General features: G+C 40.6%; 1 protein-coding gene across 3 annotated transcripts; it reads right to left on the bottom strand.

Annotated features, from left to right (window-relative positions):
* Positions 1–1,327: 1,327 nt before the first annotated feature.
* On the bottom strand, positions 1,328–16,701 carry ccr6a (chemokine (C-C motif) receptor 6a). Of its 3 annotated transcripts, none has more exons than XM_071539570.1 (4): positions 16,626–16,701; positions 14,311–14,398; positions 12,075–12,366; positions 1,328–5,569 (listed from the first exon to the last, which is right to left on the bottom strand). In XM_071539570.1, exon 4 carries the CDS (start codon positions 5,553–5,555, stop codon positions 4,356–4,358), a length of 1,200 nt encoding a protein of 399 aa, XP_071395671.1. In that variant the 5' UTR covers positions 5,556–5,569; positions 12,075–12,366; positions 14,311–14,398; positions 16,626–16,701; the 3' UTR covers positions 1,328–4,355. The 3 variants fall into 3 exon arrangements, with proteins under 3 accessions (XP_071395671.1, XP_071395673.1, XP_071395674.1); XM_071539572.1 differs by having other exon boundaries at positions 1,328–5,566; XM_071539573.1 differs by lacking the exon at positions 16,626–16,701 and having other exon boundaries at positions 12,075–12,364; positions 14,311–14,429.
* Between the last annotated feature and the right edge of the window lie 253 nt (positions 16,702–16,954).

Here is a 16,954-nt window from a genome sequence, read left to right as displayed (position 1 = left end):
TGAATGTTATGAACCCTCCAGCCCCCTCAGGTCTTCAGGTGCTGGTCTGCTTACTGTTCCAGGGTCAGAACAAAGCCTGGAGAAGCAGCTTTTAGTCTTTATGCTCCTCAGGCCTGGAACAAACTTCCAGAACTGATCTGAGGTCTGCCTCCAATTTACAATCTTTTAAATCAGTTCGCCATGCAGGGCTTTTTAAGAAATCTAGGGCAACACTCATCTGCACTGGAATATTTATTTATTTATATCTTTTTTATTTTCTTTTAAATGTGATTTTAATGCACTTTTCACTTTTCTAATCCTCTTGCACTGTCTTTTTCTGTACTTTTGCACTTTTTAATTGTAAATTTTTTACCTTTACTGTATTTTTTATTACTCTGTAAAGCACTTTGAATTGCCTGTGTATGAAATGAGCTATACAAATAAAGCTGCCTTGCCTTGCTGAAGTGTCCTCGAGCCAGACCCTGACCCTGACCCTGACCCTGACCTCTGACCTCTGACCTCTGTAGTAACACCTGATGGATGCCAGAGGCCGCACTTGTGAAGCCACCAATCACTGAGCACATACTGACTGATATCTATGGCCAAAACCAAGTAAAAAGTGTGAATGGCGTCATCTTGTGTTTAGACTGAGAACTACAGTTGGTACAGTGTGTGTGTGTGTGTGTGTGTGTGTGTGTGTGTGTGTGTGTGTGTGTGTGTGTGTGTGTGTGTGTGTGGTAATTAGTGGTTTTAACTGATTGTACTTATTGATTGTAAATAGCAGAGGTGGGGACTTGAGTCACATGACTTAGACCCAAGTCAGCTTTAATCGCTTGAGACTTGATGCATGAAGAGAAGACTTGAGACTCGACTTGACTTGGGTTCTGGTGACTTGGGACTTGACTCTGACTTGTACTCTGATGACTTGAAAAGGTTTCTAAAGTCTTGACTTGAGATCTTGTGTTTGTGTAAATGACTTAGATTGAAAGTGATGAGATTTGTTCCAGCAGACGACTGAATTTAAATTCTGTTTTCTGAATTTGTATGGAATGATTGAATTTATTGAAGTCGAAACTGATTATAGAAATCAAACTCATGATGCTCTTACCAAGTTTTTATCCTATTAAAACCATATTGCATTGAAAAGTCCTAGATATTTAGTTTTCTTTAAGATATTAAATTGATACTGGACTCTTGATTTGTTCTGACTTGACTTGCTGTTCTACATTTAGACTTGAGACTTGTGTCTCAAGACTTGAGACTGACTTGGGGCTCGAGCAAAGCTGACTTGGTCACACCTCTGGTAAATAGTAGTCAAATATTTAACATAATAAATATTGATCAAAAACACAGAAAAAAACATTTATTTAGCCATGTAAAATACATCAAGCATTATGTATACATCTGTTTACTGTAGATTATAAGAATTAACACTAATATTATATTCAACTGTTTCAACTGGCACATTCCATATTAACTAAATTATTCATAAAAAAATATTAAGTATAAAATATACAGACACAGCCTTCAGTGGACATCACTAACTTAAATATCACAGGGAGTGATCAAGACAAAACTAAAAACAGAAAAACGTACTTTTGAGGAAGAAAAAAGGCTGAAAATACAATCTGACCCTGATAGAAAGCAAAGAGGTTCAGTAGTCGCTCAGCGGGTATCGGGGTTTGGGACAATTCACCTTAAAATCTCACACTTCAAACTGTAAATTTAAACAAATTTCTTGATTATTGAGCTATCATCTCTAATAATGTATCAATAGACTAACATAAGAAGCTCTCTGCATCAGGTGCTCCTGAAAATAATGCCTGAATTCATGAAGTTTAAAGGGAATTGACTCTGCTGGATTTCCACAGAAAGTCGACTGAAGCAGAAGCAGACGAGGAGCTGGACGGACCAGAGCGGGCTTCCTCAGCCGCTGGTCGGTTTAGAGCTTGAGCTCAATAAGAAAAAAATATACTTGAAAATACAAAGTACTGCGTGTACTGATATATATCTATGTTGTGAAGTCTTAATTCTTGCCGCAGGTTCATAAACCTGAAGGAGCAGGAAGCGAAACTTTTTTCATCTCACGTAAAATAAAGGAACCTTTTCTAGAGATTTGGTGTGCGGCAAGAATCAATACTTTGGTCAAGTAGGGGAGTCTTCAGCACAAACGGTTATCAAAAATGTAAGTCAGGTGCGTAGGACAAGCAAATATAGTATAATGAGTCTCTGTATGGTGCTGAGGACGGTTTTATGACCAAAATCTTCACCTTTTGTTTGTTCACTGCACTTCTGCCTCTTTTTAGCCGGGCTCTATGTAAATAAATCTTTTCCCTTTTTTTGCATCTGAGGAGCCTCTTTTGTATTCTTTGTCAGTGTGCGGGCAACTCTCCTCAACACACTGAAGAATTAATACTTTGCAGCACTTACCAGCACCCAGTTTATCACTTTTTTTTTTACTGATATGTATCTATACTGAAACATGGAATCATCATAGAATCATCATTAGAAGATGATGAGCACATCAGGCTTTAGTCCGGATTGCTTTTCCCTTGTGGCTCAGTTCAGGTTTTCCAGTTCATGCCAGTCTGGGCTCAGATTTTCAGGTAAACTGACACTTTTCCACAGTTTTCCTCCAAAATCCACCGTAATGAACAGAAGCATACACCAACAGAGAGATAATACAACGTTCAGAGCAAAGGGGAACTACCTGTGTACCTACCTACCTGAGGCGGACTGCTGGTGAGACTTTAGGTGTGATTGTTGTCTGCTGACTCTACAATAACAAGACTAGGTTTAATCAGCAAAGACCGGATGGGCTCAGGTCAAGTGTGACTGAATTTCACACATTTCATTTGCTCAATTTTGGATCAGGCTCAGGTTTGAAATTATTTAAAGACCCTATAGACAACCTTTTTGCTTTAACTTATCATATGAAGTAAATGTTGATTGCACAGTGTGATGGCTATAGAATAATGACACCATCGGCGTTTAGATTGGTTCCCTATGAGCATCACTTTCACTATGCAATTCTGCCTGCCACCGGGTACGATCTCCCGGGAGAATGAAGGCTCCATTTATGGCACAAAGGAAGTGTGTCATCCACTGCGCAACCAAAAGAGCAATAGGATAGGTTTTCCCCGGTAGCTATCGGTAGCTATCCCCAGCAGCGGAAATGGCGGACGGTGGAAAAATCGAAGTGACGGTGGAAACTCTAAAACCCGGCAAGAGAAAAAAAACCCTGTTGACGGAGGAGGCAAAGAAGGTGAAGAGGGAGAGTGATAGAAATAGAGGTAAAACAAGAGTGAACCTCGGACAGGCGTTCACTCGATGGAGACGGCTCCGGGACTTGAGAGGGTCCAAAACCGACATTCAGTTGGCATTCTTTCTACTGGATCAGTAAGTAACACAACCTGCCTACTTATTAATACTACCGGATGTTTTACTCTGCCTTTATCATAGCACTGAGATCGAGGTTTCTAGTTCAAACTGGGATTCTTACAGTTGTTTCTTGCTTTGGACAGTAACCAGGCTGCTGGCTAACGCTACCGCTAGCAGCCAGAAAACGAACCAGGAGCTACAAGGAAGCCAGGACCAGCCAGAAACAAACATCTATCTTTCTTTGTTATTTCCATAGTGGTGTTGATTATTTCTTCGCGGAGCTAGGCTCTAACGGAAAGCGATCCGGTTGTCTTTGTGACAGTGGCGCAAACAACAAAACCACTTGGAAACGCTAGGGGGGGACAACGGGGGGAAAGTTGAAAAGTTGTCTGTATCCACTTTAAAGGGGGTATTTGGGAGTGGGGGGTGATGTGCAACAAGGGTCGCAGGCCAGATTCGAACTCGGCATATTGTGGTTTCATCTTAAATGCCTTAGTCAACTGAGCCAGGACGCCCCCAGGTTTGAAATTACTGGTTGAAAATATTTTATGCTGGGGCGTCCTGGTGGCTCATTGGCCTAAGACGCTTACCATGTAGGCGTGACGTCTTGGGTTTGAATCTGATGCAGGACCTTTGTCACATATCATCCCTCTCTTTCTCTCTCCCAATCATTTCCTGTCTCTCTCGACTCCGAACGGTCTAATAATGGCGAAAAAGAAAATATTTGATGCTAATATGTTTTTAGCAACATATCGTTAAAAAATTATTCCTAGACTTCAATCAGTTAAATTAAGATTTGGACTCGTAAAAATCAGCATGAGCACAGGTCAAGTTTGGCTAGGAATTTTTTCAGGCTTGGGTCAAAGTTTTAGGCAAGACTCAAACTCCGAGGTAAATAGATTTTTCCCCCCAAAAAATCTTGTAAATCTTGTAAAAGAAAAGCGAGCCAAAGGCGAACCCCGTTTCACCGCTCCTCAAACGAACCCCAGGCCGGCTCACATGGTGAAGGACGACCCGTCGCTGGATCCGTCCACAGACCGGCGAGTGGACACGTAGATTTCGGAGGTGACCCTGGAGAAGCGCCGCGGGGCGATGTACCTCTTCCCCAGGCACCACAGGTCCTGGACGATCTTCCTGAAGTGGTTCCTGAACTTCACCCCGATGAAGGCGTACAGCACCGGGTTCAGGCAGCAGTGCAGGTAAGCGAAGGTCTTGGTGATGGTCTTGGCCACTTGCAGGTCGTCGGCAGGCCCGCACTCCTGCTCGAAGAACATGACCACGGTCTCGTAGAACAGGGCGAGGTTGTAGGGCATGTGGCAGGCGATGAACACCGCCACCACCGCCAGCACCACCCGCACCGCCTTGTGCCTCTGGAAGTTCTTGGCGCGCAGCAGGGTGGCGATGACGCTGGTGTAGCAGAAGACCATGATCAGCAGAGGCAGGAAGAAACCCACGGCCATCTGGGTGCTCGGGACGAGAACCTTTACCCTCCACGCCGTCGCGTTGTCCGCGAACCTGAACTCACAGACGTACTCCAAGGTCTCGTTAACGTTCTTATACGTCGCCTCCGTCTCTTCGCCGAGTGGACTGATGACACCGTACATCTCTGCGTCGTAGTCCGCCGGGCCGTGGGAGGGCAGGTACCTCTCGTAGTAGTACAAGGTGGGGATGGAGAGGAGCAAGGCGCAGACCCAGACGATGGCGCAGATGATCCGGCTGTAGACGAGGGAGCGCAGCCGGAAGCTGCGGCGGGCCTGGACGATGGCGATGTAGCGGTCGGTGCTGATGCAGGCCAGCAGCAGCATGCCGCTGTACAGGTTCACGCTGTAGGCGCCGCGCAGCAGCTTGCAGGCCGCCGTCCCCATCTGCCAGTGCGAGTGCTCGTTGTAGATGATGAGAGGCAGCGCCGCCACGAACAGCAGGTCCGCGATGGCGACGTTCAGCAGGTAAACATCGGTCATGGACTTGGCCCTCTTGTAGAAGGCGTAGGTGACGATCACCAGGCTGTTGCCCACCAGGCCCAGGATGCAGATGATGGAGTGGATGTACGGTCCCACCACCAGCTCCATGCTCTGAGTGTTGTTGAACGTGCATGGCCCAGTCACATCATAATCACCATATATCATATCATAGTCCTCTAGGCTGAAGGTGTTGTTGGTGATGTTCACACCGGCGCCCTCTGATAGGTCGTTCATCACTTCCTCTTCTGCTGCGAACAAAGACAGAACAGAAGAAGATGATTAGACAAACTCCCTTCCAAGGAAAGTAGCTATTGGCTGCTCAGAAGTCGCAACAAGTGTCCAGATGTGGGAGGAGCTAAACTGTGCGTGGTAAGTGCTGTGATCATCAGACTTCTTTGGATTACCTTTACCTTTACTTGGATTTGGACAAGTAGCACAAAATGTACATGCATCGGAATCCGCTGTATAGATTTGTCACCAAATGCTTTGAGAGAAAAATTAACACTTTTCCCAATTGTCTGAAAAATTCACTAGATTTGTTGCTAGTTGCTTTTGAGAAACAGAGTCACGATTAGATCGAGTCGTCGCACCAAAACGCGCAGCTCATCCAATCCATCTGTAAACTGCAGGAGGGACAGAGTGTGGAGCCGGGGCAAGAAAAATTGTGCAAATCTGTTTAATATTCTTTAGTGGAACGTGAATCTGTTGTAATGTTGCTCTGTTGTCTTCTTTTATGGTTTTATCCATTTCAATTCGAGCTCATTAAGACAAACTCCTATCAGCTCTGTTAACATGGCAATAAAGTATTGAATCTTGAATCTTCCAACATATCGCTGTTGTCAGGTGAAAACGGCAACTCCAAAATGTCAACTTTTCAGTAACTAAGAAAAACTGCTTTGTTTTTAGCTTGAACACCATTTTGAGTTTATCTAATTGGTTCTGAAAAGGTTTCATAAAGCCGAGGGTCACAGAGGTTTCTCAACTCAAAGATGTTTTCACCTGATGGCGATGATACAGGCCTATATTTAAACAGCAGATCATTTCAGCTATGTGATAACCTGACTGGTCATTTGGCGTTACAACCATACTGATAATTCCCATTAAGACGCATGCATGTACACAACTTTGAAGAAAACTTTTCAAACAGTACACAACGTTAGTAGCCGGTGGTGGAAGAAGTATTCAGATCTTTGACTTGAAGGAAAAATAGCAATACCACAGTGTAAAAATACTTTGTTACAAGTAAAAGTCCTGCGTTCAAAATCGTACTTATTAATATATCTTACGTATTAATAATCTAAATCTGCAAAGTAACTAGTAACTAAAGATGTCAAATAAATGTAGTGGAGTAAAAAGTACAATATTTCCCTCTGAAATGTAGTGGAGTAGAAGTATAAAGTAGCATGAAATGGAAATACTCAAGTAAAGTACAAGTACCTCTAAATTGTACTTAAGTACAGTACTTGAGTAAATGCACTTATTTACATTCCACCACTGTGTGAAAGCAATTAATATCTTTGAGCACTTTTATGATTTATTATCTACATCACCGTCATACATGTAATCACAGTAAAGAACACCTTCTACAGTATTAAGTCTATAGCGTGTTCATTATTTTCAGTTTGAATGCAATCTGGAGAAACTCAGTCTCGTAAGAAACATCATGAAAGACACTAGACAGGATATTTAAATCACATGAAACTGTGCCACAAGCATCATCATGGTTTTTTTTTTTTGCTGGTTTGGTTAGCATTATTTGTATAACAGAAGGTACAAAGTTATCTTACTGGTAAATATTGTTCATTTTTCATATGGGAATGTTCCAGTTGTGGTTGATTTAGGTGGTTCATTTGAATATCTCTGGTTTGTTCTCAGGTGTCTGTATACTGAGAGGAAGTTTGCAGAGAATGAGGCCAGTTAACCCCAGAATGAGCAGACTGACCCAGTTCATCCAGCAGAACAAAACCTGCGGTGGAGCTTCATGCGTAATGTTGGTTTTACAGATTCAAGCATAAAATTTTGAATTTACAATTTAGGCGTTTAGCAGACGCTCTTATCCGGAGTGACTTACAGTTAGTGCAACAGTAAAATAAATTAAATGTAATAAAATAATAAACATTCTTCAAGCATAAACAGGTGCCTCATGTTTAACTCCCCCATGTTGCTCTATTCTTATATTCATATTATATTTTTCTTTGTTCTGTTACTTTTGCTCCTGCAGCGACCCGATTTCCCCACAGGATCAATAAAGTTTCATCTAATCTTAACCAGGCGAGTTGAGTATTTCCAGTTAAAAACTCGCCCTGCATTCACATGTTCTCAGATATATCGAAAAAAAACTAATTTTCCACTTGGAAATTTCACACGCCATTCAAAATCGGACGATGAAGTCGGAAACTCAGAGAAAGTTTTGATACCCGAGTTTTCAAGTTATGACGCAGAAACCTTCTCAACACGGTGGAAAAATGAAGTTTAGTGTCAGCAGTAAGAAAACACTTCTATAGCCACGCAGCTTTATTACAGGTCTGTAGCTAGCAGACTAACCATTATGACTAACAATTGTTTAAATGAATTTCATTAAATTAGCTCGTTAAGCTGCAGGACGGCCTGCTCTCTGAGGCTCTCGGGTCTGTCTCCAACATGCTGTTTTCTGTCTTGTTGCAGACTGTATTACATATAGGTTTGCACCAATATATCATTCATATTTTTTCTAGGTCAATTAATACAACTGTCAAATTAGCAGCAGAATAAAACTGACACAGTGTTTTGTTTCAAAACCACTTGATTATCTTAATATCGGCCTGTCTGAAAAGCCTAACCTGTACTAAGATTTGTACTAAGATTCTCACAGAAGTGCGTGTCAGTATTGGCTCATACGGCTGGGAAAATATTGAATATCCTATATCGGCCTCAAAGAAACAAATAACGACCGGTGCATCCCTAGTATTACATCATTATACCTATTGTTTTTGGTCAGATTCTTATTATTATTCTTCGCCTATTGTAAATGGCTCTAGCTCAGAGTCTGATTGTTGGTCAAAAGTTTTCAAATTTGGCGCACACATGGCAAACTGCGGTAAGCAGGTGTCCAACTGGTTTTGTAGCATTTGGGCCACAAGGGGCGCTATAACATGCAGCGAAACTTAAGCGGTCACCCCGGCCGCCCTGTTTGACCTACACACTTGAAACTTGGTATATAGCTGTCATTTGGTCTGCTGAACAAATTTCAGTGGCCTATGACCTTGAAACTCGGTGGGCACATTGGTGACTGCACCCTTAGGGACTGTACCAACCCACTGAGCAATTTTACGTTGATTAGATGTTTAAAACACGTCTAAATGGCCCATAGCCATCTAGGCTAAATTAAGTTTAAATGGGGTTGAAAAGTGAAAGTTTATTAGATGTCTATACATAGACAATATTATCCTGGACTATATGAGAGCTACGCATAGACGCAATGTTGAAATGACTTCTTGTGCTCAGATAATTATCTTGTAGGCTAGTCTACAGGACTTCTCTGGTGCATATTTTTGGTATTTACAGATGTTTATTCATTGTAATAATGTATTTACTGCTTGGTCTAAAATAGGTCTATACATAGCTGTAATGATCCTGGGCTATATGAGAGCTAAAGCATAGAGGAGACGTTGAAATCACGTCTTTTGCTCAGTGGGAAGTTTGGTGTTGATAGGCCAAACGACGACAACACAATACCAATTTCAATTTGTGCTAAGCTAGCCGCTAATGCTCGAAATCACACATTAACAGCATCTCCTCGTAAACGGTGACTCGCATTCACTCCCGATGGCTTGTAGACGCTTCTCACACCGGGCGGAGTGATTTTCAGAGGCGGCCGCTGTGCTGGGCGAGGCTGCTTGCTGCTTTAATTTTGTTTTGTGATTGATAGTTCAGTTAGATGTAGGTTGGCTCGTTCTCTGTAAAGATAAACTAGAAATAAACTGGACTTTCTGACAAAACAGCACATGAACGCAACGCTAATTAACAGCCGACTTGGAAGTCCTGGATGTCCGACTCTCCCAGCAGCACCTGAACGCAGCGTGATTCTTTTTTTTTACAGTAAAGCCATTGGGGAACAGGCAAACAAGAGCTGACCAGTGCAACCAGTTTTACTCTGGAGCTTCTGCCACACAGACGGAGAAAACATTATATTATATGTGACAGTATATGACATGCCGGCAGACTGTTCCTCAAACGCTGCGGGTTCCTGCTGTGAACTTCTGCTTGGTGAGACGTCCCAGCAGAATAAACACCAAACTGGCTGCGTCCTCACTGACTTCCCTTATTGAAATGTCACTTGGAGCTCCGGAGGCAGACGCAGAGAAACAACGGTGTGTAAACGTTGACCGCAACACTCTGATCGGCCCTGAGGAAGAACGCTGACTCAGCCTCACTCACAGGAAGTTTGAGCATTCAGAGTTAAAGAGAAACAAATCCTTCTTCTTCTTCTTCTTCTTCTTTTAGAGACACTGCAAGTTAGCAGGAGCTCAGTGTGTTTACTGCAGCACAATGATCAGTCCACATAGATACTGTAGATACACTACAGTCCACAGTCTGGACCCTCCTGACTGAATGTTCTGTGTTTCATTCTGATCTTCAGTCTTCTGCTTAAATGCTTGAAATGAGTTTCTAAGACAAATATAAATAGTGAAGTTGATCCTATGTATGAATTTCTTTCCAAAGCCTTTGCCTTTCCATCAAGGCAAAGAATCTAAAATATAAGATAGTTTTGATTTGTTTAACACTTTTTTGGTCGCTGCATAATTCAGTTTGTGTTATTTCATAGTTTTGAGTCTTTACTGTTATTCTAAAATGTGAAAAATAGTAAAAAATAAAGAAAAATGTGGTGTGTCCAAACTGTTGACTGGTAAACATCATAACTTGGTGGAGCCTCAGGTTCAGAGGGGGGACGGGGCGTCCCGGTGGGTCGGTGGTCTGAGGTGACGTCCCGGGTCCGAATCCGGCCCAGGACCTTTGTCGCATGTCATCCCGCTCTCTCTCCCAGTCTTTCCTGTCTCTCTCTACTGTCAACTTCCAAATAAAGGCAAAAATAGCCCAAAAAATAACAATAATAAAAAAAAAAAGAAAAAAAGAGGACGGACTGAAATGTGAGACTTTCTGGATCGCAAAACTGAAGCCTGATGTCTGTCCGGGTGTGAATGAACAGTTGGATTACATTACATTATGTCATTTATTACACTATGTCATTTAGCAGATGTCCAAAGTGACTTACAGTAAGTATTAATAATTTATGAATATATTAATAAGGATTACACTCCTTCTCTGTGTTGGTCACTGATGCATTTTATTTCTGTTCTGTTAGTTTTTCTTTGTTCTCTGTGTTGGGGCTTCTTCTTTTTTATATGATATGAATGTCATATGTTCTGTATTGGATGTGAAGTTTCAGGTTATCTGACCAATCAGCTAACAGTTTGCTGCCTGAGGAAGGCCAGCATGCCCCACAACGCTTCAGTGCAGCTTTTAATCTGACAGGTCATGCTTCAGCCACTGAAATAAACTTTTTAACATTTTGGATTGGGTCGTCTTCATTTTACTTTCAAAACAAACACTTCATCCACATCCACTATTACAACTGAGACAGTGAGAAATACCAACAGAAAGACTTCAGTGAGCTCCATGGGAAGCAAAGCAGACTGGACTGAACTGAACTGAACTGAACTGAACTGAACTGAACTGAGCCGAGACAGACTGCAGGGTGGAACTGTGTTTTGATTCAATATTTTTGCATTGATGTGTTTCTATATTAAGGGTAAAAAAAAAACCTACAATAAAACAAATACACAGATAATATATATAAGTAAAACAAACACATCTATAAGGATCCAGTAAACTCAGGGTTGAGGAGGAGCAGATTATTGTAATCAGATTCCATGTAATTTGATTAAAAACAGTAACTACTATAATGTTTAGCACCTGAAACCAGAGTGTAAAGACTTTTGAAAATGTTTGATGATGGTTAAAGACATTTTATCTGTGAGGTCACAGAGAAACACGTCGCTCTACAGCATTGTTTGAATAACAGTCTGAATATAGAAATACATTATCACTTTAACATACATATAACACAAAAGTAACTCAAGGTAAGAAGACTGTGATGCTGACTGTGACTGTTACAGCAGATTTCAGTATCCGCAACTATTTGAACGAGGTAATCAGTAATCTGGATGACCCTGATGAAGGCCACAAGACGAAACGCGTGTGTCTAACAATAAAGTTGTTCTATATACTACAAATGTTTTGACCTTTTTAATCAGTAATCTGTAATCAGATTACATTTTGAGCTGCTGAGCCTGCAGGATGCAGCAGGCTGAGACTCACAGCAGCGACTCTGCAATCTGCAAATACATTTTTACCAAGATCAAACAAAAACAGTTTCTACTGCTAGAGATCAAAAAACAAACCTGACATTTAGATCACATTACATTTAGCCGACAGAGGCAGAAGAATAAGCTTTGACTCGTAGATCAGCAACATTACAGGTCAGCGGTAAGAAGGAGGTGAAAGCCTGATAATAGATGGAGAAAATAGTTCTGTAAACTGAGAATGGTAGCCTGCTAGATGATAGAGAAGTGAAAAGAGAGAAATAAGAAGTGGCAGAGAGACGGAGAGGTTTTTACTACAAGACTAAAAACATTTAGTCTTGAGATATTTAGTCAATTTCCACAGTATGAAAAGCAAAAAAAAACAAAAACAAATACCAAAACCAGAACTTACCGGTCTGATGTGTTTATCCAGATGCTTTTCCTCTCCGGTGTTACAGGCGAGGCGTCGAGCTGCTGCAGGTCAGACAGGAGAGGCTGCTCCCCGACAGAGGGAAGGGTGTGTGTGTGTGTGTGTGTGTGTGTGTGTGTGTGTGTGTGTGTGTGTGTGTGTGTGTGTGTGTGTGTGTGTGTGTGTGTGTGTGTGTGTGTGTGTGTGAGTGTGTGTGTGCGTGTGTGTGCGTGTTCTGAAACCTCGAAGGTTTTCCCCGCTCACCCACTCTTTCTCTCTCTCTCTCTCTCTCTCTCTGCAATAATGACAATCACATCTTAATAAAAAATTATATGAGTCAGATTAACACTTTCTGCTTCACTAGACAGCATAAATGTATAAACTGCAAAAAACAACAACATGGCATCTACACAAGGGATTTTTTTTTTTTTGTCCAGACTTATTTCACTAATTTTGCTGTTGTGGAAAAAAAAAAGAAATCAACTTGTTTCAGGAGTTAATTCCTTTTTTTTATGATTACTGCTTGAAATAAATCATACTGACATGAGTCAAATAAATACAATTTATTGAAATCAGCAAATGTATCTGGCAGCAGAGTAGTGAGATAATTTGATTAAAGTAATAATGAGGATCTCTTTTATACAACAGGTAGTTTCAGCTGAGCAACCTGCTGCTGATGCTAACCTGCTCTGGTTTATTAGTTGTTATGCAAACTCTTGTGGTGAGCCGCCATCTTTGTTGTTTTCTCTTGTTTTTCGTTCTTATGTTTGTTCACTACTTAAGAAAAACGGTAACACTTTACAATAAGGGTCACTAAGTTAAGGGCTAGTTAATGCTTAATAACAGTTACTAATGTGTAATTTACTAATGGTGTTCATGTTAACTAAGGTATTAATTTATACATTATTTAATAGTTTATAAAGATGACTTAAATAATGTATAAATTAATACCTTAGTTAACATGAACACCATTAGTAAATGATTACCAGACACATTAGTTAACTGTTAATTAAGGGTTAGTTAATGCTTATTAAGCATTAACTAATCCTTAACTTAGTGACCCTTAATGTAAAGTGTTACCAGAAAAACGTCTCACGCAGTACTCAGTACACAGTACACAGTATTCAGTAGGCTACACAGTACTCAGTACTCAGTACTTGTGTTGGTAACTGCTGAATAAAGGCCATAATCCTCTAGAGGGCGCTCTTTACTGTGAACAACGACAGTACTCATCCGTACCTCACACCTGAACACAGCACCGATAATCACAGTACAGAGCGCCCCCTAGGGTCATACTGAAATAATAAATAAATATTAGGTATTTAGCATTTGATATAATATGATAATATAATAAGCAGCATTGTAACTAAAGAAAAGCACATTTCCTGGAGAAAATGCGTGAGCTAGCTAAGTAGGCTAGCTAGTAGCAGTAGTAGTAAAAGCAGCAGTAATACTAGTACTAGCAGGAGCCTAGGAGTAGTAGTAGTAGTAGTAGTAGTAGTAGTAATGGCAGTAGTAGCAGTAGTAGGACTAGTAGTAGCAGTAGGAGTAGTAGTACTAGTATGCTAATAGTAGCAGTAGGAACACTACCAGCAATAAGCTATGTCTGACAAAAGTAACGTTAACTTCCTATGACATGACAGAGTAGAGGCGGGTTCCACTCTTTAGCAATTCACCAGTGGAACCCAGTGGAACCCAGTGGAACCCAGTGGAACCACAATTAGCATCATGAAGCAGGACAAAGCTATACAAGCTAACACTGTTTTACATGGAGCAGTTAAACTGAGTTTTCTAATTCTCTGATAAAACAGTGAAAAACTACAAAGGACTAAAAGCAGGGTGTAGTGAAGTGAACAGGCGTTCTCCAATTGATGTTTAATTCTTAATTTGAAATGTTTCTATTCAATATTTGTCTAAAATTACAAAATCAGTGTTGAGTGGAGCTGTTTATCAGATAAAAGTACACCACAGAACTCAGAAGAACCACAGTGACTGCAAAGTGGAACCAGGGGCGGAGCTTACATATAGCAGCAGTAGTGTAGTAGTAGTATAGTAGTAGTAGTATTAACACTACATTCACTTGACATATTTGTAATGAGATGATTTTTGGTTATCTTTAGGTGACACTGTGCAGTCAGATCCCTGCTGCCTGGCAGACAGACAGCACAGCACAGCGCCCCCTGTGGAGAGCAGCTGCAGCACAGCTGTGGGTGAAGCAGGTCATACAGTCATACAGTACCGAGGTGAGATCCACTCTGCACTCCTACGACTCTGTGGTTTCCCTCTTATCTTCTGAGGTTTCACACCATGAAATAACAAAGCAGCTTCTGAATGACTCAGAGGGAACAAAGAGCAAATATAACCATCATTAATAAATGTGAATTCATATTTATTTGACATTTACTCCTTATCAGTAATGGTTAAGTAACAACTAATTTATGATGAATCGTTAAACACCGGTGACAGCTTGATAAAGGGCCCACATGATTCTGTTTTACATATTATTTGTTTGACATTTATGAATACTGAAGTATTTAAGTGTTTAAACTGTAGAATAAATTAAGAAACTAACTACAGCAATCAAAATCACTGATTTAATTTGTTCAGTTATGATAAAATATATGATTAATTCACATTGAATTCATTAATCAACACTAGGAAATGAACTAATCAAGTAGTTGTTAATCATTAAATGATGATTAATAAATTCTTAACTAATCAGGCGCACAGAATTTTCTGTCATTCCGTTCTTCTTCTGGTCTATTTGCATCTGCGAAGCACGGAAACACGATTTTGACTTGTGGATGTATCTATACATAATAAAGACGTAGAAAATCAATATATCTTATTTATTTATACATATCTTTATTTATTGCACCAAAATTTTAGTTCCCTGACTGAAACCAATGAATAAATGATGCTCCCCACTCACTGTGAACTGATCTATCTGAGAGACATTTTTCTGTTATGGGAGTCAGACACCAGCTTTACTGACGGGGTTCCTCAAGGTTCAGTCCTTGCTCCACTTCTTTTCCCTCTATATGCTTCCTTTCAGTAACATTATGTGAAGACATGGTGTCAATTTTCACAGCTATGCTGATGATATCCAGCTGTATATTTCAGTGTCACTGAGTCTCAATCTCTCTGCTCAAACTTTGGATGAGCAAAAATCTCCTCGAGTTAAATGATGATAAAACGGAGTCATTGGACCTAATCCAGAGAGAAACATTTCTCTCCACCATGGGAAAAATGTTACCAAATTGTAATAAGGAGGCAAAAACCAAAATGCATTCTATCATCTAAGGCAGTTACTCTCAACCTTTTTCATATCAAGGACCCCTATTTAGTCCACATTGGAGCCACAGACCCCCATGATGAGATTTTGTCTCTCGGACCCAAATCTGAGAATAACTAAGATAACAGAGAAACTATGATCAGAACAGTCATTCATTAACAATTCATGAGTTTGCTGGGGGACCCCCTGGAACCCCCTCAAGGACCCCTGGTGGTTCCCGGACCCCACGTTGAGAACCACTGATCTAAGGACAATAGCAGAACTGTGATGTTTTGTCCAGCAGGCTGATGCAGAGGTTAACGCATGCTTTAACCTGACTGCAGTCTCCTCACAGCTCTTCCACAAAAGAGCATGAACCAGCTGCAATAAGTTAAAAATGCAGCCGGAACAGTTTTAACCAAAACTTAAGAACAGGCTCATATTCCTCCAATTCTTGGATCCTTAACTTGCTTTAGGATACATTTTAAAACTCTTCCCTTACAAGAAAAGAGGAGGAAATGAAGAGGTTTTCATTTTCGTTTTATGCCGCCAGACTCTGGAATGCAGCCAGACCACATCAACACTTCCTCTATAAATACTTTCAAATCTAGATACAGTCTGCACAAATCAAGACATACTTTTCATAATTGCTGTCACATGAATGTTGATCTGTCAAGTCTGTTTCTAGCTGAAGTACTTCAGCATCGATACCCTTTTATTTTGCTGTAATCTGTTTAGAAAACATTATGCAATTGTAATGCTTTGTGGTGTATTTTGATGAATGATAATTTGTATGAAAAGTGCTTTATAAATAAATATTATTATTATAAATTAACTATAAGAGTACCATAGACATGCTAAGTCCCTATAGTAATACTACAGGAATATTATAGTGATTTTGCTAACACTTTACAATAAGGGTCACGAAGTTAAGGGTTAGTTAATGCTTAATAAGGGTTAGTTAATGCTTAATAAGTATTAACTAACCCTTAATTAACAGTTAACTAATGTGTAATTTACTAATGATGTTCATGTTAACTAAGGTATTAATTTATACATGATTTAAGTTTATAAAGATGACTATTAAATAATGTATAAATTAATACCTTAGTTAACATGAACAGCATTAGTAAATGATTTCCAGAGACATTAGTTAACTGTTAATTAAGATTAGTTAAGTCTGTTAATTAACATTAGATAACTGTTAATTAATTTAACCCTTAACTTAGTGACCCTTACTGTAAAGTGTTACCGTGATTTATTTTTTTTATGTTGCCTACCTGTTTTCCTCTGTTCAGCTGCTCTGTAGTGTGTTATCTGTCTCTGTGTCAGCTGTGTGTCTGTAAATTAATAGAGTCTGGAGTCTGGAGTCTGGAGCCTAGAGCCTAGAGCCTGGAGCCTGGAGTCTGGAGCCTGGAGCCTAGAGCCTAGAGCCTAGAGCCTGGAGTCTGGAGTCTGGAGTCTGGAGCCTAGAGCCTAGAGCCTAGAGCCTAGAGCCTGGAGTCTGGAGCCTGGAGCCTGGAGCCTGGAGCCTGGAGCCTGGAGCCTGGAGTCTGGAGTCTGGAGTCTGGAGTCTGGAGTCTGGAGCCTGGAGTCTGGAGTCTGGAGC

The sequence above is a fragment of the Centroberyx affinis genome, unplaced genomic scaffold, assembly GCF_046629955.1.
Source record: "Centroberyx affinis isolate AG114_WGS23_722 - 3 ecotype Tasmania unplaced genomic scaffold, CSIRO-AGI_Caff_v1 ptg003472l_1, whole genome shotgun sequence".
Taxonomy (NCBI): Eukaryota; Metazoa; Chordata; class Actinopteri; order Beryciformes; family Berycidae; genus Centroberyx; species Centroberyx affinis.
Note: the sequence above shows the minus strand (reverse complement) of the source record. Positions and strands in the feature narration are given on the sequence as shown.

Excerpts from the sequence above, each read along its gene's own strand:
- ccr6a (XM_071539570.1), bottom strand. The coding sequence starts at position 5,555 with ATGAACGACCTATCAGAGGGCGCCGGTGTGAACATCACCAACAACACC.